The sequence below is a fragment of the Aquarana catesbeiana genome, linkage group LG06, assembly GCF_042186555.1.
Source record: "Aquarana catesbeiana isolate 2022-GZ linkage group LG06, ASM4218655v1, whole genome shotgun sequence".
In the NCBI taxonomy this organism is placed as follows: Eukaryota; Metazoa; Chordata; class Amphibia; order Anura; family Ranidae; genus Aquarana; species Aquarana catesbeiana.
In genome coordinates, this window is record NC_133329.1 from 116,569,284 (window position 1) to 116,597,208 (window position 27,925).

A 27,925-nucleotide genomic window follows, 5' to 3' on the forward strand; every position below is an offset into this window, starting at 1 on the left:
ACCCAGTTCTCTTTGCGGGCTACAGAACTCCTCCCCTTATGTTGTAGAGAGGAGGTGTTGCATAGTCCTGACATACTAGGGTGATGATGCTGCTTCTCCAGAAATACAGTATAATGATGACTCTTGTCACCCTAGGACAGGAAATGCGTTACAGGTGAAATGAAAGCAGGAACCAGCCTGAAGAATTAGTGAGCATTACGTTTTTGTTTTTGTTAGTTTTGATCAGGGTTGGACAAATTAATATGAAAAAAGTGCAGAGTCTGTATTCGATCCTTAAAGAGGAACTGCAGTCTACTGACGTCATTTGTAATAAAAATATCTTTGCCATTTTGAAGCCCTCCAACCACTTTGCATATTATTTTATATATACTGTGATTCTGTACTTGCCAGATATACTGCAGAAATATCCCTCCACTGAGTCTGGCTGCAGCCATTTTAACTGTGGGCAGCTGAAGCTGCTGCCTGTATACTTCCTGAATTTACACAGACACAGAGGCTTACCGCCCAGCTCTGCAGCTCTCATTGGCCCTCTTATGACTCATCCCCCCTCCCTTCCTGAAAAACTCTCACGAGAGTGAGAGAGAGGGAGCTGTGCATGAGGTCAGAAGCCTAGGCTTTTTACCAGACAAGCAGGAAGTGGGCTGTATAAGGTGTATTTACTGGCAGAAAAAAAATTGTTTTAATACCCAAAGTTAAAACAACAAGGGCAGAAAATTTAATAGATGGAAAGATGAAAAAAATGACTGACGGTCCACTTTAAAGTGTTACTAAACCCAGGGCCCTGCATTCACTATATCTGGTCTCCCGCAGTACACAGAACATGGAAATGCAATTATTTTAGTGGATATAAACTGCTAAATACCTTTTCTCATCTGCAGTATATAGCAGTCTTGTGACTTCAAGCACTGGTTAAAGCTTGTAGAAGTTTTCATTCTCCTCTGACTGTCCTATGAGTCTGCAGGACTTTTGACTTTCTGTCTGGACAGCGCTGATTGGCCCTGTGCTGATTAAATGTACCCTTCCCCCCAAAAAAACAGCTCTCTAGCAATATACACCAAACTGAGAATGTGCAGAGTGCCCCCAAGGCTCTATATTATTAGGAGATGGATTGGGGACTGCAGAAGAAAGGGAGGATCAGAGAAGACAGGATCAAACAGCCTTTTTACACAATGTGCAGGATTAACCCCTTGGGTTCCACCGTGAGTACAACAAGCATGCTTTACTGCATATACAGACTGATTTGACTGTTTTTAGTTTTTAGTTACACTTGAATACACTTTATTTTATAAGAATCAAGCCATCCTGAGTATATACATACAGTGCAAGGTGCTAAAGTGTTACGACCACAGCCTTTGTTGTTGCTGACTAGCTGAAAGCCACCTGCTTTTAAACACAGCTGAATAGCACAGGAAATTCATATGTATGCAATACCATCATATGCAACACCACTGAGTCAGAAGGGGAAAAAGAGCTTAATCTCATTTTATAGAACGCACAAATTTATTAAATAAAAAACATTGCAGATAAAGGTTAAAAGGCAAAATATTTTCCCTGTTCAATATCCTTAAAGCGGATTAATCCTTATGCTTCCAGTACTAGTAAATCGACAGGAAAGTATATTCTATTTACTTATTTTATTTTAATTTTTTTTTTTTTTTTTTTACATTTATAATTTACTTCCTGGTTTCTGGCCTGGGCAAATTATGTCCTACATCCCAGGAGTCTTCAGGAGGGGAGGAAGGGCTTCCTTAGCTAAGCATACCCTCCTACCTGTATGCCAGAGCTAAGGGCAATGGATTAAAGGAAGTAATTGCTACATGAATCATCTGCCCTTACTCAAGATGGCCATGGCTTGAAATGCTTGGGGGTGTTTTTCAGAGGGATTTTTCGGCACAATAAAGCATGGGGACATGAGTGGATGGCTGAGAGCATTTTATCACGTATACGTGATAGTTTACGTTTTTGGGGTTGTATTCGATACGTGCAAAGAGAGATACGTGCAAAGCGCCTTGAAGCGATTCAGTTCGCATTTGTAGCGCTATACAAATTCTTCATTCATTCATTCATTCATTCATTCATTCATTCATTCAGAGATCACACAAATACTTATAGTACCAAGTATAACATTTAATTAAGTAGTGACCGATACAGATAACAATAACTTGGCCCCGCCCCCTCTCTCTCCTCATTGGCGCACTGCCTTTGACAGCAGTGGGAGCCAATGGGGCCCGCTTTGTGTCTCAGCCAATGGGGAAGGAGAGTCCCGGACAGCGGCGTCTGCTGAATTGAGATGGGGCTCAGGTGAGTAATAGGGGGGCTGAGGGAGGCTGCTGCACACTGAAGATTTTTTTTATCTTAATGCATAGAATGCATTAAGATAAACCTTCTGCCTTTTAGAACCACTTTAAAGTGTTACTAAACTCACAACAGTAAAATCAGTGTGCAGATGCAGTAAAGCATGCTTGTTATACTCACTGTGAACCTAAGGTGTTAATCTTTTGCATTGTGTAAAAAGGCTGTTTGATCCTGTCTTCTCTGATCCTCCCCTTCTTCCATAGTCCTCAGTATATATCCTGATTGAACAGAGGCTAGGGGACAAGCTGCACATGTTCAGTTTGGTGTATATTGCTAGAGTTTGTTTTCGAGAGAGAGAGAGCATGGGATCAGCACTGTCCAGGCAGAGGGTCAGGGGTCCTGCATCCTTATAGGACAATCAGGGGAGAATGAAAACTCCTCCTTCAAGCTTTAACTAGACCCTAATAAAAATCACAAGACTGCTCTAACTGCTGATGAGTAAAGGTGTTTAGTTTATATTTACTAAATGAATTGCATTGCCATGTTCTGTGTACTGTGAGATATAGTGAATGCAGGGTCCCGGGTTTAGTAACACTTCAACTAAAGATGCTGTTTGGCCACAGAGTCCCACCCACTTTCGCGGCCTGGCACAGATAACCAGACGCATGCATGATGCAGCTCTGGGGACAAGACTAAATATTCTAGACTTTGGAGGCTTTCTTCGATATTGTGCGACAGCTTTAAGAAAATATGCAATTTCCCATCAGCGAGTTTGCTTTTGTTCTAAAGGCAGAAGTGTTTTTTTTTATCTTAATGCATTCTAGGCATTAAAGCGGGATTCCGTCCATGAAAAAAAAAAATTAAAAGTCAGCAGCTACAAACATTTTTAAAACTAAAATAACAATCACTTTAACCACATGCTGACCAGTGCACGATGATATACGTTGGCACAATGGCACAGCTGGGCAAATGGACGTACAGGTTTGTCTCCTTTTAAATCACGGCATTGTACGCGTGCGCCCGCCGCGTACTCCGTGACCGGTCCCGCGGACTCTCTCCGTCAGGAACCTGTGATTGTGTCACGGCGCGGCAGAACGGGGAGATGCCTTTGTAAACAAGACATTTCCCTGTTCTGCCTAGCAACATGACAGAGATCTACTGCTCCCTGTCATCGGGAGCAGTAGATCTCTGTCATGTTCTAGTGAGGCAATCCCCCCCACAGTTAGAATTACTCCCTAGGACACACTTAACCCCTTGATCACCCCCTAGTGTTTAACCTATTCCCTGCCAGTGTCATTTACACAGTAATCAGTACATTTGTATAGCACTGATCGCTGTATAAATGACGTGGTCCCAAAATAGTGTCTGATGTGTCCGCCGTAATGTCGCAGTCATGATAAAAATCGCAGCTCGCCGTCATTACTAATAAAAACAAATTAATAATAAAAATGCCATAAAACTATCCCCTATTTTGTAGACGCTATAACTTTTGCGCAAACCGATCAATATACGCTTATTGCAATTTTAGTAAAAAAAAAAATATGTAGAAGAATACATATCGGCCTAAACTGAGAAAGAAATTTGTTTTTTATATATATTTTTGGGGGATATTTATTATAGCAAAAAGTAAAAAATATAATGTATAATATATATATAATGTTGTCGCTATTTTTTTGTTTATAGCGCAAAAAATAATAACCGCAGAGGTGATCAAATACCACCAAGAGAAAGCTCTATTTAAGGGAAAAAAGGATGTCAAGTTTGTTTGGGTGCAATGTCGCACGACCGCCCAATTGTCAGTTAAAATGATGCAGTGTCGTATTGCAAAAAGTGTTCTGGTCAGGAAGGGGGTAAATCCTTCCGGGGCTGAAGTGTTTAAGGAAAAAAGAAACCAAGTTGTTTGGTAAAAATGAATATGGAATTCAGGGGCCAATTTGTTCAGGTTTTTTTTTTTTTGACCATTGATAACAGCTAGAGAAAATGTCAAAAGTAGCATTGACTATCTGGATCCTGGGATTTGTCCAGCTTAAGTGGAACTTCAGGGCACTAAGAACTACGTTACAGTTGTTTTGGAGAAGGGGGGACCAATACGTGTCCCAGGAAATTGCAGGATCAGTCACACAACGCTGCACACGCATGTGCATGTAAGTGGGGAGCCGGCTGGTTCCTCAGGAAACCACAGCCGGCTCCCATATCCGAGATGGCCATACTGGGTACCTACAGTGATAAGAACTGGCTATGGGGGGACAGCGTTGGACTCCAGGCACTGGTAAGTACCTGATTTTTAAAAGCCTGCAGCTACAGTATTTGTAGCTGCTGACTTTATAGATTAAGAAAAATTGAAGTTCCGCTTCAAAGTATAATTAAGGCAATTTATTTATTTTTTTTCATTGGCTAAGGTGAAGAGGGAATAGAACTCATATCAGGTTTTAATTGCCCTGTTAAAGAGGAAGTAAAGTCAGGAAAAAAAAAACACACCCTGTAAGGCAAAGGCATAATGAGCTAGTATGCATAGCATACTAGCTCATTATGAATAACTTTACCTGAGATGGAAGCCCCCGAAGTGACCCTCGTTCTTCATTGCCGCTATCTATCCCGGAGTGACTTCCGGGTATCGCGGCTCCGGCGCTGTGACTGGCCGGAGCCGCAATGACGTCACTCCCGCGCATGCGCGAGGGAGCCACCACTAACTGCATGATCGCCGTTAGCAGTGGCATGCTCAGTGCGCCTGCACGCCGCATAGACATCGGTGCCAGTCTTTTGCAAATATCTCCTAAACTGTATAGGTTTAGGAGATATTTGTTGCACCTACAGGTAAGCCTTCATCTAGGCTTACCTGTAGGTAAAAGTGGTTCCAGAGGGTTTACAACCACTTTAAGGGAAATTGTGCTCTCTAATTTGTCCTGTTTACTGTTCCCCATGAAAGTGAAGGAAAATGCCACATTTTGAGGTGTCACCAGAACAGGAATAAAAAGTATATTTTCCAGAAGGGGGACTAGTTTTGGTGACAACCAGGGGTTGCCTCACTTTTGAGGGGTTGTCCTCCTCACTTCCTGTTCTGGCCAAGGGACAGAAAGTGAAGAGAAATCTCCCCAATGGGACATAGATGGCAAAAATAAACCTTACTGGGGTGATGACCCTTCTGTACTCTATCCAAAACGGGGGGGTTCCCTATAATTCCACCTTTAAGGTCCCGGGAACACATATTTGTATCCTCATTCTTTACATGAGGTTTTTTCCTTAGGCTGCAGTGAGTGAACCAGACGTCTGCCTTTCATTACTCCCTTGCTGTGAGCTTAGTATAAATAAATGTAAAATAATTCATTACATTTTTATAACCAGCGCAGGTTAATATGAAGACTCATGGAGCGTAAATATTTACCCAATCGTTCACTTTCCTGTTCACTTATAATCCAGATGTGCTCGCCTGGGAAAAGGCCTCGTTTTGATCTCAAACTCTTCTTGTACGTTGTAGAGTTCAGGATATGTTTTACATCAGCTGTACTTCAATTATGTTAATGTGAACCAGAGTAGATCTATCACCGAGGTAAAAGATGTAACTCTTCAGAGCCGCTTTATATATGCTGATTCATTATAGGGATAGGGGCCTTCATTTATCTAAAACCACATAGGAAAAATGTCCATATTACCCATAGTATTAATGTTATTTCATTGTATGCTAGAAATAGGGCTGAAGAAATTGCTTGCTATGGGCAACACTTTTGGTTTTTTTTTTTGGTTTTTCCCAATCTGCCCACTAGCTTATCAAAAAAAAATAAGGCTAATGGATTCTCCGATCCATGCAAGCGGGATGGATGGAGGAATCCGACCTGCTGTGCCATTGTATTCTGACAGCAGAATTCTTCCAATTGTCTGCAGCCGTCTAATTGAGAAAATTTTCAAACAAGCCTGTTCCAGAGAAGTCAGTCATTAGATCGACTTTTGTCCAAGCAGGAGCGGCCATACATGGGTCAAAATTCAGCTGGTTTCTGCTGAACCGGACGAATTTTGATCCATCTTTGGTCTTTAGATGAGACTAGCTGTGGATTGGATTGGTTAAGTGATGCTCTACAGCAGTTCCATCCATGCCTATATTTTTTTTATTCCTAGTTCAGATGAGAAAAGCAAATGTTATGCCCCGTTAAAATGACTTTGCGACAACAAAACTGTGGAATTTTGTTCGAAGGTTGTTGGCTCCAACTTGTCTTGCATACACACGGCCACACAAATGTTGGCCAACAGTTACGAATGTGGTGACATACAAGACGTACGACGAGCCGAGAAAAAGGAAGTTCAATAGCCAGTGCGGCTCCTTCTGCTTGATTCCGAGCATGCGTGAACTTTTGTGCGTTGGACTTGTATACACACGATCGGAAATTCCGACAACAAAGTTTTGTTGGCGGAAAATTTGAGAACCTGCTAGCATACCTGGAACCTGGAGCATACACGCGGTCGGACTTTCAGCATTTTGTTCCAAAGCAGCTTTCCACTTTAACCCACTGGGCTTCTTCTGCTGATCATCTAGGTCTTGGGGCTTAGAACTGGTTAATTAGTGGTATTTGCTGCTGCTTAAAGTAGAACTATACCCATAACTTGATAAAATATAATGTTCTTTATCAAGGAACCTACATTTCACAACTAATAATTATGCTAACAAAATTCAGTGTGTGCTGTAAATTGCCCCCAGCATTGTTAATTTTTCTTCTTGCTGGAAGCTGCCATTTTTGCTAAAGCCCAGAGCCCCTGCACAGCAGTAAATCTTTAGGCAGTCAGCAGATAGGCACTGTGCCGAACTTGTAGAGGCCAAACGATAGAGAGCAACCAAGGGTGAGCCAGTGTATTACTGGATTTTAAACAGTATAGGCACTTATTTTTATTGTTTTAATAACTATACCTAAAAAAGACGTCAGCCTGAAGTGATCTAGCAGGACTCTGTTTTCTGACTAAAGTTCTACTTAAACAGTTTTTTCAAAAACTTTGAAACTCTGGCCTTCCAATGGATTGCCAAAATTGGGCTGCACCAGCATGTCTTGGCCCTCTCTACAAAGTTACATTTCTAGAATGTTTTAGCCTAAACTGCACATCTCTACTTTGAAATTGCATGAATTTCACCTGGCTCCTGAAGAACCCTGAAGGCACCACTCCACCCGACCTCATCCTTCAATCTGAAAAACGATGGGGTCAGGTGGAAAATTGTTGGCTAGTGACTGCAATCAATCAGATGCAGAAACTGCTTGGGTATGTTGACAGACATGGGTTACCCCCTTACCCCAATCCATCCTCCCCTCCACCATATCTTCACCCCCAGACCAGCTAGGGTATTTAATAAAAACAGTTGCTGAAAATGAATGCCAAGGTGGAAATTGCAAGTTTTGGAATAGGTGGGTTTGGTTCTGTTGAATAATGTCACCTATAAGGATGACATGACAATATCTTGGGCGACATGACTAGCGAATTTGTCCTAGGTCCACAGCGTAGACTTTACTCCTAACGCAGGCCTCCTAAATATGTTGGTGTCGGACATATGGGATATGTCTAAGTGTTTATACTCAGAGCCATATACTGTCAGTTTTCTACATTCTCCTTGGCCTTTGATGTGGTTTTTAAATGGTTTTGTTAGCGGATTCCTGCGACTGTCCTTGAGCACAAGTTCTAATGGGTATTTATTATGGCTGTGTAATAACACATCTGTGGCAATGGCAGTGAATGTCCCAGTAATGGCCTGTGAGTCAGTGTTTTTGGCATGTGCTAATCTTTTCGTGTTACAGTGTGGCAGTACGTAGGAGTTCCCAGCTCTGCCTACAGAAAGCGTTCAAGGTGCTATCATGCTTGCTTTTAGTAGAAAGCTGCGTGTAGTTAGATAATAAATTCCACCCACTCTTCTCAATACCCCACTCAATAGATCTTAACACTTTCCCAGCTGTACAGAAAATTCTGGGTATAGATGTGTATTTTCTTAAAGGGAGAAACATGGAAGCTGATTTGGACTTCTTACATTGAGGCTGCCACTTGGCTTCCTATTCTGTAAGGACCAGTTCACCAGTTTTTACCATAGTGGTCCTTTTTAATTTCTTCTCTTATAGTTTTTTTTATTTAAAATGCCTTTCTGGCCCTACACATTTGATTTTTAAAGGTACTGGTTACTATGTTTTGTTGGTACGTGAATGGTGTTCACATGGTACCCAGGAGCGAATGGGTTCTGTACTTGTTGGAGGTCTTGTCATGTTGGAGAGCTTGCTAGAGGTGCACAGGCCTGTTCTTGGCATCCTCGAGAGAAGCATGCAGGGAAATCTCCGAGATTCACTTTTTTTTAAAAAAAATATATATATATATATATATATATATATATATATATATATATAGCTCATCATATACAGGTTTAAACGGTTAAAAGTCTGAAATAAATATGAAAAAAAAGTATATATTACAATAAAGTATGGGCATACAAGAAGTTTCAACGTTGCTTCTTATTTGTGGCCTGTAATGGTGAAGTGAAGACACCTATAATGTAATGGCTATAATGGGCTTTTTTTCTTTTCTTGCAGTCTCTGATGCTATTGAGCTGTGTTGCACTAGCCTGCCTGGCTTTAGATCTCATCTTCCTGCTCTTTTATTCCTTCTGGTTCTGTTGCCGTCATCGGAAAACAGAAGAGAACACAAATGCGGACTGTTGCTGCACTGCGTGGTGTGTGATCATTGCCACTCTGGTCTGCAGGTAAGAACCAAAATTTTCTTTTCTTTTGGAAGCAGATCCCTTTTTATTCTTGTTTATTCTATTTCATCCCCCCAGTGTAAGATATACTATTATCTCTCAGCAGCTCAGTGATCTGAAGAAGATAATGGTATGGGTTATGTTATTAAAGCAAATACCCTGTACATTTAAACTCAGTTTGGGAGAGGAAGGAGAGCCCTAGAATCCAATTAGCTGTGCTCCATGCAAATATGTCGACAAGGAACACGCTGACGGGAGAGAAGAGTAGAGTGATGAGCTTATCAGTCTGCTGCTACTCATTCATAGTCTAATCACAAGCCGAGTAATAGGTAGAGCTGCACAATTTAATCGTTAAATTGTGATCTCGATTCAACCCCCCTCACGATCTCTATTGCAGAATTTCCCGATTCTTTCATGTAACAAGTGTAGAGAGTTCTCTACTCACTCAGCTGTCAATAGAAATAAAACTGGGACCCTAGAAAATAAAATGACGATTGTTGCAATATTTTAAGTCACACTGTATTTGCATTGCATAGTGGTCCTTGAAAAACGCAATTTTTGGGGGAAAAAATACACTTCAATTCATAAAAAAAAACAAAACAAAAACAAAAAAAAACGAAACAGTAAAGTTAGCCCAAATTTTTTTTTTTCTTGTTTAATGCGAAAGATGTTACGCCACAAGAATCGCGATCTATCTTGTAAGCCATAAAAAAGTGATTCTCATTTTAGCCAGAATCTTGCAGCTCTAGTAGTCGGTATATGTTCGTGGATGCCAGAGGAGAATTGGAAATCAGAAACAAATTTCTACAGTTAACTCACTGCTAGCTGTGGTATTCCAAAGGGTCCTTGAAACAGTTTATAGAAAGTATAAGTGTGTCACAAAGCTTGAGAAAGTGGAATAAGAATTTTATGTTCTCATGACATGAGATCAGAAAATCCAACGTTCTCAAAACAACCTTTCATCAGGGCTTGTGTGCTGGCAGTGATTTCCAGAGTTGTACTGGACAACCATGGCAAAAGGAAACCGGATAGCCCCCAAAAAATTGGTTTGATAAACGATCAGTTTGGCCACCTAGGTCTTTTTGGTGATATCCAGTTTTCGTTCACAAATGTGAATGCACTTCTGGCACAAAAGCCCTTATGAAGGGGAGCTTTAAGCCCCCAAAACGTTTTGGCTTTTTTGATCTTGTGTTGTGATTATAAATACCAGTGGTATCCAAACTGTGCCATGGTAGCTGGATGCGGCCCTTTGCTTGCTTTTATCAGGCCCTTAAGGCACTATTTTACTCACTGAGACCAATGAAGGGGCACAGTTCCTCTTAATGATACCAACAATGGGGCCCAATGATACCAACAATGGGGCCCAATGACACCAATAATGGGACACAATTCCTTCCAATGGCACAAGCGATGGGGCACAATTCCTCTCACAGACTCCAAAGATGAGGCATTGTTTTCTCCAACGTACGTTGGGACATTTTCTACTCCCAATGGCCACAGTCTGGCCCTCCTAAAGTCTGAAGGATCGTAAACTGGCCCTTTGTTTAGAAAGTCTGGCTGATAGATACATTTATTACTGGACTTACTCAGGGTTTGTGGTGCTCTTAGCCTTCCAATACTGTAGGTAGGGTGGTGACTAGGTTATTTGCCTAATTTCTGAAGAGAAAAGTTGGTTCATCAACCTGTCTTTGGTCCACCATGTTATGACTGACTAGATAAAAATATAAATCATTTTGACCCAGATCCTCCTCCATGCATTTCAACTGTGGATTTAGTTGTTTGCCTGGAGTTCAACTTTAAAAAAAAAAAATACAGTTATGTTTGACTGGAGTGCTACTTTAAATCAGGCAAGTAGTCTTGCAGATTGGGTAAAATATTCCTGGAGAAGGTAAAGCACATGTTGAAATAATTACTGAATGGCCCCAGCAATGCTTTGTGGCTGCCCTCACCACATGATTATGACTTATAACTGGACTCAAGGGCATAATAGAGTTCTTGGTAGCAGGAACACAAAATATGGCCTTCAGCTCCACTAGCGTGTTATATTTCATTCCGTTGATGGAAGTAGATTGCTGGTACGAAGTACTGCCTAATATGAATTGAACTTAAATTGCACTCCATTACTTTCAGCAATGATACATTTTTAAGGTTTCAGTTGGTTGTTCAAGTTTGCATAATAAGAAGCAAAAAAGGGAAAAATGGGGGATTATACTAACAAAGCAAATTCGCATAATGCCTGAAGAGATTATGAACAGAACTGCTATCTGTGCTCCCCAGATGAGCTAAGATGGCATCCAAAGTGAACCACTGACATGTATTAATGGTGTTCCCTCTTCCTCAGAGCTACTGAGGAAAAAGGGACTCCCTCGATATGTCAGTGTCTGCAGTTCACTTTTGTTGCCATCTTAGTGCATCTGGGGGCATAGATAGTGTCAATGGTCAGAAACTCTCCTATCACATTAGATAAGCCTTTTATGCAGTGTTGCTTTGTGAGTATAATTGCCTAGTTTTTCCCTTTTTAAAAAAAATAAATGGTGCTTTGGATAATGCCCTAGGCTGGTGTGCCCTCTTCTTTGTTTTTTGTTGGGGAATGTTTGTGGATCACCCCAGTCTGAGGAGGGCTGCAAGGACTAGTATAGGTACCTGATGATTGGTGATGCTTCCATGGATGTTAAATACTAAGTAGAGGCCATCTAACTTCATTATTTATCCCACATCTGAGCGCAGAGTGTTTTTGTTCCTTTTTATATGGCTGCGCAAGTTTGGTTGGCTCCACACTTGAGAATTTTGGTAAGGCGGTAAAACCTGTGGTTTTCTGCAACGCGTGTTACCATATGCTATTATGTGTTGCAGTGACAGCCATTTTAGAATTCCACCCCAATGCACACATACTGTAGCTGCCAGTGAACCCAAGCTGCAGTGCACCACCACATGCATCCCAATGTTTGGTTGCTGCAAATGCTGCAGGTGCAGTATTTTTAGAATTTGAGGTGTAATTTCCAGCCTAGTAGGCTGCCCTAACTTGATGTACCCCAATGCATGAAAATGCATGAGTTAATGCACACACAAGTTTGAGGGGGCTCTTAGATCTGTTGACAATGATTTTCTGTCTACAGTTTTATCCTCCCTAAAACAGTGGTGATCAACCTTCATGATTATAGAGGTCCTCCTGCTCTTTTGTGTGCCCCCATAGCAAGCAGCACTCCTGAGCCTGGTTGTGTGCATCTATTGACGCACACAGTGTGGCTCAGCCCCATCCCCTGCTCTCTACTTACCGGATTTGATTGACAGCAGCAGGAGCCGATGGCTCCCGCTGCTGCCTCTGTAAGCCGAGAGAGAGCGAAGAGAGTTGGTACAGGCCGGTGTCTTGCCGAGAATGTTCCCTCGGCGGATAAGTTCCCCCCCTGTACTGCGCAGGCGCAGCGCCTGCGCAGTACATACTACTCTCAGCCGCCGGAGATAGCCGAAGCTCAAATGCTTCAATCAGCTGTACATGGCGCCTGCGCTCTGGGTCCAGGTTCCTTCCCCACCATCCAAGTGGACCTAGAGGGGGAATCTAAAAGTGCCGAGCGCAGCGAGGCCGTGCCCGAAGCGTGGCGAGCGGCCCTCTTACAGGTGCCGTGTACAGCTGATTTTCAGCTGTTCTGCTTCGGCTATTTCCGCCGATACCTACTGCGCAGGCGCAGTAGAGGGGGGAACTTATACGCCGAGCGGAACTTTCTCGGCAGAACACCGGCATAGTGCTGGATCAAGATAAGACTCAGTAAAGTATAAAGCGGGTGAGGGTGCAATACAAACACTGGGACTTTTTTTTTACTTTAATGCCGTCAATGCTAAAGGCCGGGTTCACATGTGTGGCCATAGGTTTGTGCTTTGTGTCAGTTCACCGGTTAAGGTGCAGTTCAGGTCCGAATTTTTGCCTGAATGCGCACCTGAACCGGATCCAAATACGCACAGGACTCTCTTGCAATCTGCTCCACGGCCACCCCAGAACTGTGTGAACCAGCTCAATTGAGAGCCGGTCACACTCGCTTGTCGTGCAAATTGGATGCAAGGAAACCCGCACCCAATTCGCACATATGTGAACCCTTAAGGAAACAAAATGTCCAGACTTTTGAACCACTTAAGTGCAGCCTACACATAATATTCAGGAGACACATTACAACATACATGAGATTCCTGGTGATAACTGCTATTGCACCCTATGTACACAATAATGCCTACACATTTTTTCCTCCTAGAGTCCTTTTAAAAAGTGCTTGTGCCACTTGGCAAAATCCATAATAAAAGATCTGAGGGGAAACATAAAAAAGAATGGACAATCTGGAACCTGTAAGCTGCTGTAAAATAAATACACCAAACCATTTAACCTAGTACCACCTAGTAGTGTCAGACTAAAGACTATCTGGGCCACAGGTTGGACACTTGGGTCCTAAAACCATCTGGTAATTAAAGTTAAATGCCAAGTCCGTATGACCTTATGCTGTCACTTGGAAACCCTTATGGGCTTAGCAGGCATAGTAGAGGAGCTCCCTTTCCATGATCTCTTCCTGCGATCAATAATCCCAGAAGTGCCGAGTCTTCGACAGGTCAAAGTGAAGGGAGACCATTGAAGGGGTGATCAGGGGCTTCTCCCATCTGCTCATCATCGGTTCTTTTGTGCAGCCTTGTTAAATAAATTATTAAATGGCTCAGAACGGTCCCGCCTGTAGAGTTCAGCCCAGAAGAGGTTGTTCCCTAAACTCGAAATAGAACATTTCCTCAGACACTGAATTGTAAGCCTGTAATTAGACAACCAATTAATTAACACTTCTCTTGAGAGCCCTCTAAGAATGGAACTTCAGTGCTGCATAACTCCTGTGATTTCTTGGTGATTTGCAGATGCAGTTTTCTCTTATGAGTTGGAAGATTTGCAGACCTCCTGAAAAGGTAGTGAGTGATGTGCAGAGTGCAGTAACCAATAGCGACTAATCACATTTCATCAATAACAGAGGCGCTATAGCAAACTAATTTCCAATTGGTCACAATGGTTGCTGCTCTTAGAAATCCTATTGTACTGTTAAGATTTATGGAAACTGGTGGAAGGCAGTATATGGTTGCTACAGAATGCTGAATATCGTTATCATGCTATGGGCCACCTTGTTTAAAAAGTTCAGTTGTAATGGAAGTATTGGTTTTCTCAAAAGCCAGTATACTTGTCTGTCTTTGGCTAGTTATACGGTTCCCTGAGTGCACAGACTAAAGGAAAAAAATGGTCTGCCAGTGCTCTTCTCTCCTGAAAATGCTGGTTTACATCATGCTGGGCCTTTTGCTTTTACACTTTGTGGTCTATGTTACATAGTTACATAGTAGGTGAGGTTGAAAAAAGACACAAGTCCATCAAGTCCAACCTATGTGTGTGATTATATGTCAGTATTACATTGTATATCCCTGTATGTTGCGGTTGTTCAGGTACTTATCTAATAGTTTCTTGAAGCTATCAATGCCCCCCGCTGAGACCACCGCCTGTGGAAGAGAATTCCACATCCTTGCCGCTCTTACAGTAAAGAACCCTCTATGTAGTTTAAGGTTAAACCTCTTTTCTTCTAATTTTAATGAGTGGCCACGAGTCTTGTTAAACTACTTTCCTGCAAAAAAGTTTTATCCCTATTGTGGGGTCACCAGTACGGTATTTGTATATTGAAATCATATCCCCTCTCAAGCGTCTCTTCTCCAGATAGAATAAGTTCAGTGCTCGCAACCTTTCCTCATAACTAATATCCTCCAGACCCTTTATTAGCTTTGTTGCCCTTCTTTGTACTCGCTCCATTTCCAGTACATCCTTCCTGAGGACTGGTGCCCAGAACTGGACAGCATACTCTAGGTGCGGCCGGACCAGAGTCTTGTAGAGCGGGAGAATTATCGATTTATCCCTGGAGTTAATCCCTTTTTTAATGCATGCCAATTTGTTAGCAGCAGCTTGGCATTGCATGCCATTGTTGAGCCTATCATCTAATAGGACCCCCAGGTCCTTTTCCATCCTAGATTCTATGTATAAAAGTTTTCACCCATGATTCATGCAACATCCACGCAAAAATAAAACATTTCTAATGCAATCCAATTAGAAAAATGTATTTATTTGGGTGAAAACAGTTGGGCCCCTTTCACACTGAGGAATTTTGCAAGCGCTTTTGCATAAAAAAAAAAGCACCTGAAAACCAAGAAAAATGCTTCCTTTTTAAAATCGATGAATGCTTTCACACAGGGGCGGTGTGCTTGCAGTGTAGTGAAAAAATCCTGCTTGCAGCATCTGTAGACCGTGTTTGGAAGAGCTAAAAATAAGAGCACCAAAAGCGCTCCTCCCCATTGAAATGCGCCTCAAAAATGCTCCAGTGTTTTTTGGAGCAGTTTGAGTCACATGTCCTTTAAAAAACACACCGTAAAAGCGCTGCAAAAGCGCTCAGCATTTTACTGGCAGTTTTGAAGTGAACCAGTGTAAAAGGGACGTTGGGGCCCATCCAGATCTAGGCATTCTGGTGTGTTTTCAGTAATGCATATTTTTTGGTTATACCTCCGACAGTGAGAACAACAGATTGTTAAAATGTAAACCATATTGTATTACAAAATTCCATTTTGAAAATATATACCCAAAGGACATTTACAAACACAAATACACTGTATGAAACCCAGATAGAGAGAGAGACCACCGCTCCAGCTAGGTCAGCCGAAACAAAACTTTTCCTCTAGAACTGAAGAGCCCCAGGTGCTGGCTAATGCATATAGCAAATGAAGGTGAATGGAAAGCTCTGGACAGCCGCACTCCAAAGAAAATTTCTTGTGCCTTTTATTGAAAAATTGGGATCACACTGTACAAGCCACAGCAAAGTGATACAAACTGATGCGTTTCACACTACAGAAACGCGTCAGCTCTTGTTTGTATCACTTTGCTGTGGCTTGTACAGTGTGATCCCAATTTTTCAATAAAAGGCACAAGAAATTTTCTTTGGTGTGAGGCTGTCCAGAGTTTTCTGTTCACTGTATGAAACCCAGTTAAGAGGCCATTGTGGTCAATACACTGGTCTACGCGTTTCACAGGCTATTTGGCTTCATCAGGACTCTTCAAAATCTCAAATATGTCTGTATTGCCTTATGTTGATATACATTATGAATCCCTTTGTAATGGATACAATCCAAGGCTCGGGGGTGACCATCAAGCCCCACCTGGCTTGTGGGGGGGGGCCCTCAAGGGCATCACAGAAGCCCTGTGGTCAAACCAGAGCTCACCAATGAATAGAGCTGTATCTAAATGACCCAGAATATGATGGCTCGCCACTTTTTGAAGGGGTACTTTAAACGTGTATGGAGATATTATATTATATTATTTCAAGTCCTCAGGGTCATAGAGAGATGGCTCTATTCATCAGTGAGAAACTGCTTTGAATTTACACCTAGGTGTTCTAGAATCGCCAACAGAATCATAAAATTCTGCCCTTGATTATGGAAGACAGTAAAATCGCTGCAAAATGAGGTGCCCCAGTTGCACCCCAAACGCAAAAAAAGAAAGGGGTGTTTTGTTGTGCACCAAAATGTGTTAAACGCGCTTTCCAGAAACGCGCCAAGGTTGTCTCCAAAAAATACTGGTGTGTTTTTGGAGCAGAGAATGGAAATGGAAATGGAAATCACGGGAATGGCCTGTGAGTAAAACTGCTAAACGAAAAAGAGCATAAGAGGAAGCTGTGAACTTGCTTGGTTTCCCTCGATGTATGAATAGAGCTGGATTGTTTTTACAAGTGCTCTTGTCCTTTAAGGGGAAAAGACTACTTGGTCTGAAATCCTGGACACAGTCTTACAAAGAGTACTTGCTGCATTTATCTTGGCTGCAGCATTGTTTTTTAATCGATGCTGAAATTTCACATATACGTGTAGTATTTTCCTTTTGCCATTACTGCGAGTTTCCATTACTCATAGACCTTTTTGTTAGATATAAATCTTTTATGCTGGCAGAGATTATTTTCAGAGTAGGGGGGAGGTAATTGTTTTCTGTACAGCAAATATATTACCTGAGGTTTTAGTTGATTTGTCCTCCCACTAGATGTAATTTAGGCTTTTGTATTACAGCTTCACTGTCTTTTGTGATTTCTGAGCAAAGGACTGACCAAAATCCGTCACAAAAAAGCCAGAATGTATTTCTTAAAAAAATATTCTGTATACAATTTCTACCATTGCACCCCCTTTTGTGGGGATGCAACATTTGCCTAGTTAAAGGGATCGTGACTCAGGATTCCCTATGTTATCTGACAAGTAAGGTATTACAGTGGGTATAGAAAAGAATCGCGCCCTTTGAAATAACCATATTTTGTTGCTTTGCAGCCTGAAATGAAGACAGACACAGTTTTTGTTTTATCCAGCTGTATTTACTTAGTGCAGCTTATAACATTCAAGTGAAAGATGTAACACCAACATGTCAGAAAAAATAATAAATTCGAAAACCGAATCATTGACTTGGAAAAAGGATCACCCCCTTGTGCCAGTATTTTCTTGAACCACCTTTTGTTTTAATTACAGCCTTTAGTCTGTTTGGGATTTGTCTCTACTAACTTTGCACATCTACACATTGCAATATTTGCTCACTCTTTGCAGAACTGCTCAAGTTCAGTTAAATTTGATGGTGACCGTTCGTGGACTGCAGTCTTCAAGTCAACAGATTTTCAATGGGGTTTAAGTCTGGGCTCTGACTAAGCCAGGCAAGGGCATTCACCTTCTCTCCTTCAACCACTGGGTGGTCATTTTTGCTATGTGCTTTGGGTCATTGTCATGTTGACAGGTAAACCGTCTTACCATTGACAACTTTCTGGCAGAGACAACAGATTTTCCTCAAGAACTTGATGGTGTTTTACCCCCTCCGTTTTTCCTTCTATCCTGACAAGTGCTCCAGTTCCTACTGCAGAGAAACACCCCCATAACAGGATAATACCACCTCCATGCTTTACTGTAGGAATGATGTTATTTGGATGGTGAGCTGTATTTGATTTCCGCCAGACATATCGTTTGGTGTTGAGGCCAAATAATTCAATTTTAGGCTCATTGGTGCAACACCGGTGCAGCTGCATAACTGGGGCAGGAGGGAATCCCCATTAAGCCCTAAATGTCAGGCTCATCCAGGGGATTTAATACATATGTTATGGAAATGTCCTAAATTAGTGTGATAATGGCAGGATGTGATCAAGATTGTTAATCAAATGTATCAAGTACAATTGAATGGTTTAGTAGAAGAACTGTACTCCCCACCCCCTCCCCCTATTTACATAGCTCTTATTAGACTGCTCTACTTAGCCAGAAAGTTGATGGTGTTTTATTGGTTGTCTCCCCAATCTCCAATGTGTCGGCAATGGATTCAATAGGGCATCTTCTCTCGAATAAGTATCCTATCAGCATAGGAACAGATCCAAAAAAAAATGTATGAGTATTTGGCAATACTGGTTGGACACCCCTGGGGTGGCCCCCCACCGCTCACCCCCACTAGATTGCTGCAACTCTAACCAGCGCAAACGTATGAGTGCCAATGGGTCTGCCATGAAGTCCTTGGGCTAATGGACACTAGGGTAGGTAGTGAACACTACTATTACTGGAACCAATACGAGTGCCTCCTTTCTTATGTTTCTGATTGGTCTAGCAGCATGGGTATTGCACATTCCAGGACTTTTGTTATGTTATTTTATATTCTTTTTTTTTTTTTTTTATTCTTTTTATATAATCTTTGCACTTTTATGTGTGTGAACAGCTGCTGTCTAGATGTATTGACTCCCAGAATTTGTGTGATAAGAGTATTTTATATATTGTAATGCTCGGTGTTTATGGGGTTGGTAATCCAAATGGTTGTATTATGTGATACTTTGTTTAATAAATGTTTGCCTGATTAAAAAAACAAAAAAAAGGGGGGGGGGGGGGGTTGTGGTGTAATGCACACATCTTTAAGTGGAACTAAACTCCATTTAGGCCCCTTTCACACTTATACGACTTGTCCCACGATTTTGTACTGCAAAATCGTATGACAAGTCATTCTCCATGATTTTCAGTGACTACCATTCATATTGGCACGACTTTAAGTCGTGCCGACTTCAAAGTAGTCCCTGCACTATTTTGGTCCAACTTCTATGCAAGTTGTACTCCATAGACCTCAATGTTAAACCCTCAAGTAGCATGCAAATCGTACCTGAATAATATAGACACGATTTCAGTACGACTTTGTAAGCCTCACACCATGTATGTTTTCATTTGTTAATGCCAAAGTTTTGGCAAAGTCGTACAAAGTAGTACTGCTCCCAAATCGTGGCAAAATAGCGGCAGCAAAATCGAGGAAAAATTGTGTGACTTTGAAGTCGTATAAGTGTGAAAGGGGCCTTAACGGTTTCCAAAAAACAGTTACATTCAAGGCATGCCATGGATGAGAACTGTCACAGTTGCTTGTGCTGCCAGTCAAAGTGTCAGCTCACTGCTGAGTCTATCTGACCTCCCACGCATACGCGGGAGTAACGGCATACTCACCTGGCCATTGAAAACTCCCAGCATTTGAGACCCGGAAGCCGCCCGCCCGAAGATGTCAGCAGCTGGTCGGGGGACTCTGGGAGGTCTCATCGCTGGTGCCTAGGTGAGTGTAGTTCCACTTTATTTACAAAAAAGAACTTCTCCTTCTTTTTTTAATTGGCCTTTTTTTGTAGGTAAAAAAAGGGCATTTATTTATTTTTCCCCCTTAGAACCCTGCTGAGCATTGCACCTGTAATTAGCAGATTGAGGGTGCAGTGTCGGGCCCCTACAGACTTAGTACAGCTGTCTACCTGTACCTCCCATACAGGCACACAGTTACTGAAGAGCAGGAAAAATCCATGAACTACAAGCGCGCTCACCAGCACCCTCGAAGTTCATTGAGAACTACAAGCCTCCTGCTGCGGTGGAACACTGTACTTGTAGTTTATTCAGTCTCAGATCCCTATGAATGAATGATGCAGCTGCGTGGGTGGAGCCCCCCTTGGCCATGCTGTGACAGCGGATGAAGGGAGAGGATCCCTGAGGTTCTTGCAGCCGTAAGCAGACAGGGTGCTTTTGCAAGTGTGAATACACCCTAAAACTCCCCAGTTCCAAGCAACAGCAAACCGTTTAATGGCTCATGCTATCTAGCAAACCCTGCATCTGTGCTAATGCCAGGAATCCCCCCCCCCAGTGGAGAGGTCCCCAGATAAACAGATACAATTTATGTAGGAGGATTTGTTTCATCTCTGTGTATCATCTGAGGCCAGTCACTTCACTGGGTTTACAACCACTTTAATGTACAGTATCTCACAAAAGTGAGTACACCCCTCACATTTTTGTCAATATTTTATTATATCTTTTCATGTGACAACACTGAAGAAATGACATTTGGCTACAATGTAAAGTAGTGAGTGTACAGCTTGTATAACAGTGTAAATTTGCTGTCCCCTCAAAATAACTCAACACACAGCCATTAATGTCTAAACTGCTGGCAACAAAAGTGAGTACACCCCTAAGTGAAAATGTCCAAATTGGGCCCAAAGTGTCAATATTTTGTGTAACCACAATTTTTTTTCCCAGCACTGCTTTAACCCTCTTGGGCATGCAGTTCACCAGAAATATATATGGAAAATGTGCAGCGCTAAGCTAATAATGATCAATATCAAAAATAAAATTGACATATGAAAAAAAGCAATATCAATAGTGACACGTGTTCCGTGAGAATTAATGTCCAAGGTGTAAACAGAAAAAAAAAAGGGTGGGGGGGGAACACAGACAAGTCCCAAATGTATTCCAAAATGGTGAAGTTCAAAACATAAATGGGTGACAGTCACAGAAGCGGGAGTAACCCCCGGTTACTGTCTATTTTGAAGCGCTTGTTTTTACTCTGGAAAATTTAAGTGCAACTCTTATGTTTACAACAATAAATATTCCTTCCAGAATTCCGCTATGTGCCCTGTTCTTCCTCTCTTTTCTCTTTATGGTTGGGCTTCTTTGCCTATTCGGTTTACCTGCTTTGTCCATCGTTTTGGAGTGTTTGCCTGAAGACCGTATCCACTTAGTAAGCCTGAATTCCCTGGTCATCCTGTAAAGCCTGTTTGACCCATCAGGTGTACATCTGTATGAGTCTATCCTTTCTGGTAAGCGACTGGTGCTTTTGGTGGTGGATCATCTATGTTACCTCTGTCACATTTTGGATGTTCACTCAGGAGTTCTGTGACTGTCACCCATTTATATTTTGAACTTCACCCTTTTGGAATACATTTGGGACTTGTCTGTGTCCCCCACATTTTATTTTTTTCTGTTTACACCTTGGACATTAATTCTCGCGGAATACATGTCACTATTTATATTGCTTTTTTTCATATGTCAATTTTATTTTTTATATTGATCATTATTTGCTTAGCGCTGCACATTTTCCATATATGTTTCTGTTTATTTTATACTTTTGTGCTGGCTGCTATTGTGTTGACAGCACGGTATATTTTGTTATTTACGTCACATTTATGGAGTTCACCAGAGCTTCACAGGTTGCCACTGGGGTCCTCTTCCACTCTTCCATGACTACATCACGGAGCTGGTGGATGTTGGAGACCTTGCGCTCCTCCACCTTCCATTTGAGGATGCCCCACGGATGCTCAATAGGGTTTAGGTCTGGAGACATGCTTGGCCAGTCCATCACCTTTACCCTTAGCTTCTTTAGCAAGGCTCTTGGGGTCGTACTCTTGAAATACTGCCCTGCGGCCCAGTCTCCGAAGGGAGGGGATCATTCTCTGCTTCAGTATGTCACAGTACATGTTGGCATTCATGGCTCCCCCCATTGAACTGTAGCTCCCCAGTGGCGGCAGCACTCATGCAGCCCCAAACCATGACACTTCCACCACCATGCTTGACTGTAGGCAAGACACACTTGTCTTTGTATGCCTTACCTGGTTGCCACCACACACGCTTGACACCATCTGAACCAAATAAGTTTACCTTGGTCTCATCAGACCACATGGTTCCAGTAATCCATGTCCTTAGTCTACATTGTAGCAAAGTCTCATTTCTTCAGTGTTGTCACATGAAAAGATATAAAAATTTTTCAAAAATGTGAGGGTTGTATTCACTTTTGTGAGATACTGTAGAAGTGCTTAGACAGGTAGACCTGTTCTTCTAAGGGCCTGCTGAAGTAGACACTGTATTGGAGGAATTGCAGCGCAAGGAACTCTCTGCTTCTGCATCATTCTATAGATATGAGCTTTCTCTGCCTCTCCTGTTGCTTCTTGACAATTACCTTACCATTCACCACATTACAGTCATATGAAGGTAGCTGCATGCAAAGCAAATTGGTTCCTACAGGCAATGCTGGTGATAAGTCTTTTTCCCTCCTGCTTGACACATTTTTGGCAGGGCCTCTTCCATACAGGTACTCTTTATGGAGACTGCACATTAGACATGTGCTGTTTTCTTCTACCAGTAATTGCTTCCAACAGATGTCATATAATGTGTGACCAGTGCGTCCTTTTAATTTTTTGTGGTTTTAGATTTTATTTTTTGCTTGTTTCAAGAGATCATCTCTATTTTTAATCATTGGTTATATAAATCTTTAGGTGCAGGCAGAAGATCCAATAAAAGATCTTGCACAACCGACCACACTCAGGAAAATGGTGGTAATTGGTTTAGAGCAGCCCTTTTCAACCAGCCTTAAAGCGAAGTTGGAACCCCCCCCCCCCCCCCAAAAAAAAAATAAAAGTCAGTAGCTACAAATACTGTAGCTTCTGACTTTTACTATTAGGGCACTTAACTGTCCAGGGATCCCGTGGTGTCCTCACCCAAGGCAATTCTTGAATCTGCTCTCGGATGCTGGCACCTCCATCTTGGGTAAGGGAAACTGGCACTGAAGCCTTGTAGCCTTACAGCCGGTTTCCTACTGTGCATGCGCGAATCGCGCTATGCTTTCTCAATGGCAAGATTCCTAAAAATTGCCCAAAAGTTGTATACAAGCCGGTGTGTGGATGAAGGCTGTCTTTTTTTTTTTTTTTTCAAATAACTTTTTTTTTTTATTATAATATTTTGCGGTACAGAAGTACAAAACATAACAGAGGTAATAGGCGATATGTGTCTGTCATACAATAAAAGAAGGAGAAACAAAGAGTACAAATATACTAGGTTCTCTCTCTCCTCCCTCCTTTCCTTCAGCTCCTATTTTATTTTCATCTTCTAGGTTGCTTATAACTAAGCAAGAAACTGAAACACTCGTAGTAGAGTAAAAGGATAGTGAAAGAGAGGGGGAAAAGAAGAAATGAAAGGAGAAGGGAAGGGGGGTGATTGTATAGTTCGTTTACTTTTTTATGGTGGGTCCTCTCGAAGATGCCACAGCTCCCATACTTTATTATGTATCTCCAACCTGTCCTGTATCCGGGCTGTCATCTTCTCCATCAACTCCACATCTTTGATTCTAGTGTATAAGGCTTCCAGTGTGGGGGGGAGGGTTTTTTTCCAGTGTAGAGCAATAAGACAACGTGCTGCTGTGAGGATGTGTCGTATGAGTTTTTTTTGTACCTTGGGGATCTTTAATTGTGAGATTCCTAACAGGAAGAATTTGGGGGTCATAGGGATCTGTGTCTCCAATAAGCGAACCAGAAGTTGTCGAACCTTATCCCAAAATGGAGTTATCAGTGGACAGTCCCAATATATGTGAAGGAGGGTCCCTCTGTCTTTTTGACATCGCCAGCAGCGATCTGAGCTAGACGGGTATATGGCATGAAGGGTATCCGGAGTCATGTACCAGTAGAGGAGAATTTTATAGGTATTTTCTTTATATAGAGTGCAGAGGGAACTTTTTGCTGCTTGTGTCCATACCGCCTGCCATTGCTCCATGGGAAGTTCCTCACCGAGAGCCTTTTCCCATTTAATCATATAGTTATGTTTACCTTTGATTTCTAATGGATAGGCATTTAATAATTTGTAGATATCAGAGATTAACCCTTTCTGGGCCGTGCCCGCCAGGATTAGAGTCTCAAAGGGTGATGGGGGGGAGAACTGTAGGTCAGGCGCTATGGACATGGCATAGTGGCGTATTTGCATGTAGCTGTAGAACGTTTGTCGCGGCAGGTCAAACTTAGTCTGTAGGTCAGGGTAGGATAGCAATTTGCGGGATCTGGGATCTACAAGGGCTCCGTAGTGGAAGAGATTGCGTGATGTACACGGGTATGACATCTGGTGGGTGAGGCTGTCTGGAATTTTGGGGTTACAGACGAACGATGTTAGGACTGATTTATCTGAGGCCAATGTGTGTGAGCGGGATAGTTTGTGCCATAGGCGTCGGAGTTGAGTCATAGGTCCCAATAGTCTTTCGGAGGGCACCTCTGCCCCCGCACTCCATAGCAAGCTGTTAGGGTGGGTTGGGGCTAGCCATATTTTTTCTATCTCTGTCCATCTGTTATAAGATCTTTGCGTGAACCATGATGCTATCGCTCGGAGTTGGGCTGCTTGATAATATTTGGTAAGATTGGGAAAGGCAAGACCACCGTCTGAGCGTGCTGCCATCATAACTGATTGAGGGATTCTGTGTCTCTTATAATTCCAGGTGAATTTAAGGAGATCAGATTGGAGTTTATTCAAGTGCTTGGGGGGAATAGGAATTGGTAATGTTTGGAAGAGGTACAATAACTTCGGGAGGATCGTCATCTTAATAGATGCGATCCGACCCAGCAGGGAGATATGGTGTTTTTTCCAGCTAGTGAGCAGGATTCTGATGGAGCGGAAAAGGGGGGGGAAGTTCTCCTGATACAGGGTGTTAAACTTTGGGGTGATATGTATTCCTAAATATTTCAGGGAGGTGTCTTTCCAGTGATAGCTAAAATTGGTTTTTAAATGTGCTGTTTCTTCGTCCGAGATATTGATTGGGAGGGCTTCTGACTTAGAAGTGTTAATTTTATAGCCTGAGAGGGCTCCGTAACGACTAAGTTCTGCATGTAGGTTTGGGAGAGAAATTCTGGGTTGGGTCAGAGTGAGGATCACATCGTCAGCGAACAGCGAGATCTTGTACTCCCGACCCCTTACTGAGATTCCCCGTATATTTTGGTTGCCTCGGATGGAAGCCGCCAGTGGTTCGACGCATAGTGCGAATAGTAATGGTGATAGTGGGCATCCCTGTCGAGTTCCGTTGGTTATCGGGAAGGTAGTTGAGATGGCAAAGGGTGTTCTGACCTGAGCAGAGGGCTTGAAATATAGGTGTTGTATGGCTCTCATAAAGGGTCCTTGGAACCCCACATGCTGTAGTGTTGCAAATAAGAAAGGCCATCCCAGGCGGTCAAAGGCCTTTTCGGCATCTAAACTAAGCAGCAAGGATTCTGATTTCTCTCTATTTGCCACGTCTATCAGATCAATCACCTTTCTGGTGTTATCTCCCGCTTGTCTAAGGGGGACAAAGCCCACTTGATCCTTATGGATAAGGGATGGGAGGATCATGTTCAAGCGGATTGATAACAGCTTTGTGAAGATTTTTAGGTCCGAGTTCAGTAAGGCGATGGGTCTGTAGTTGGCGCATAGGGTGGGATCCTTATCTGGTTTAGGGATCACAGTGATAAATGATCGCTGCATATCAGGGGGGATGGGAGAGTCTCGATAGAAGGCGTTAAAAAGTTTGCACATATGGGGTAGAAGGATAGGGAGAAAGGCCTTATAATATTCATAAGGCAGTCCATCCGGACCTGGGGCCTTGTGTGATGGAAGGGTTTTAATGGTTTGTTCTATTTCTTCTTCGGTAATCGGCATGTTTAAAGTTGCTAGATCCGATGTTTGTATTTGTGGGACTCCACTCTGTGCAAGGTACTGCTGCATATGTTGATGTAGATCGGGAGGTAGGGGTTTACTAGGTATGTGAGGATTATTGTAGAGTTCTTGATAGTAATCCGCAAAAGTATTGACAATGTCTTTGGGGTGGGACATCAGAGATCCTTGTTTATTTTTAATCTGATGTGGCGTGTTCACGTGTGCATTATCTCGTAATTTTCTCGCTAGTAGGGAGTGAGCTTTGTTGCCCTTGTCGTAGTACTTTTGTCTAAGCCTAATGATAGCCTTTTCCACTCGTCCCATTGCCAGATCACTCAGAATAGATCTCAAGTGTATGATTTTCTTGAGAAGGGATAATGTAGGAGCTTTTTGCAGTTGAATTTCTAACGTTCTAAGTTCTTTTTCAGTTTGAATTTTAGTGATTTGGGCATCTTTTTTCATGGCAGATGACAGTGCTATACATCTGCCTCTAAGTACTGCCTTGTGGGCTTCCCAGAGTATGGGAGTGGATACATCAGGAGTGTTATTCTCTGTGAAATAGTGTTTCAGGGTGGTGACAAGTTCCATTTGCGATGGGGGATGCTGAAGAAGATATGTATTTAATTTCCAATTATAAGGTCTACAGTGGGGAGATCCTATTGCCAGCTTGAGTAAAATAGGCGCGTGGTCAGACCACGAAATCGGAAGTATCTGTGCCTCTCGTGTGTTTCTAAGCGTGTGGTTATTTACAAAAAAATAATCGATACGTGAATGTGTCTGGTGGGGGGCCGAGTAAAACGTGTATTGTCTATCGCCAGGGTGGAGGGCCCTCCAGGCGTCGAAGAGAGCATATCTTCTAGTGAGTTTACGAAAAAGCCTCGAGTCTCGGTGGGCTCGAGCTGATGTCGCCCTGGGGCTCACCACCTGGCGATCCGAAGGCTGTCTTTTAGTTACACTAAGTCATAGGTTTTCCTTGTGCACCGTTACAGCCGTCTAGCTGCAGGTATCCTGACGACCAATGGCGTCATTAGTTGATAAGGAGGATGTCAGTTGCCTGCATATCATCCTTGTTTGACCCTCAACTGCCCCTCTCCATTAGCTCTGGGGTCACATTAGCTGAGTGATGGAGAGAACCATTGAAATACTAGTCAGTACCAGTTTGCAAAAGTGTATTTGATTTGGAAGAATAAATTGCCTCTAATGTTGGGTGTCCTACTTGGACTTATGGATGTTGCTGCATTATGTAAAACTGTTAGAATCATTTTTACGTTTTAGAATTGGGCACCTCAAGACTGTCCATAATTTTTAAAGGTTGCCTTGAGATTGTCCATAATTTTAAAGGGTGCCTTGACTGAAAAAAGTTGAGAAACACCAGTATTGGAGTAATCCATCCTAGTTTGCCGACTCCCTAGAAAGCTTAGGTAGGGAATGGCCGCTCTACAGACAGACGCTACCAAATACAACTGTAAAGAGCCAGATGAAACAAAAGTTGGTTCTCTAATATCTGTAGATACCTTTTGTAGTTGGGTTTGAAATTTTAGTAACTGATTTTATCACTGAAAGCTTTCGACAACTAAATGAGTATATCGCGCTATTGTGTGTGGAGGAAGGCGACACCTTCATTTAGAGTTTCTTTCCAGTCTCCTTATTCCTACTCTTCCTACATAGCGGAGCTAGAGAAAGAGCAATAACTCTGGAGATCAGCCCACAATGATTTTCCTGTATTAGAAGTGTCTTGGCTGTGTTTACTTTAGGCAGTTGGTCTCATGCCACATACAACATGGAAGATAACGCATTTTGGCAATGGCTGAGTATGCGGCCAGGTTTGGGCATTACAGAATTACTGGGCTTTATTCCCAGCTAGAAAAGAAGGCAGAGAGTGCAGCTGCTAGTGTCCTCCGAAAATACAGTCAACACTGAATGAGTCTGCTGATGATGCCTTGTTGTGGTTGTTCTCTTAAAGCGAACCTTGAATGAAAACACACATCCTTCTAGCAACATAAGCAACCAGATTTCCATTATTAGCAATATACATGCACTGGCCACTTTATTAGGTACACCTGTTCAATTGCTTGGTAGCACAACTTTTTAATCAGCCAATCACATGGCAGCAACTCAATGCATTTAGGCATCTAGACGTGGCCAAGGTGACTT

At 42.4% G+C, this 27,925-nt stretch overlaps 1 protein-coding gene across 6 annotated transcripts in view; it reads left to right on the top strand.

The window, feature by feature from the left end:
- The window catches only part of TTYH3 (tweety family member 3), a 222,755-nt gene that overhangs the window by 69,820 nt on the left and 125,010 nt on the right, over positions 1 to 27,925 (top strand). For all 6 annotated transcript variants that reach the window (XM_073636709.1, XM_073636708.1, XM_073636711.1 and 3 more), the window contains exon 2: positions 8,841 to 9,010. In XM_073636709.1, coding sequence (XP_073492810.1) covers positions 8,841 to 9,010 — 170 coding nt within the window. The remainder of the gene's footprint in view (positions 1 to 8,840; positions 9,011 to 27,925) is intronic.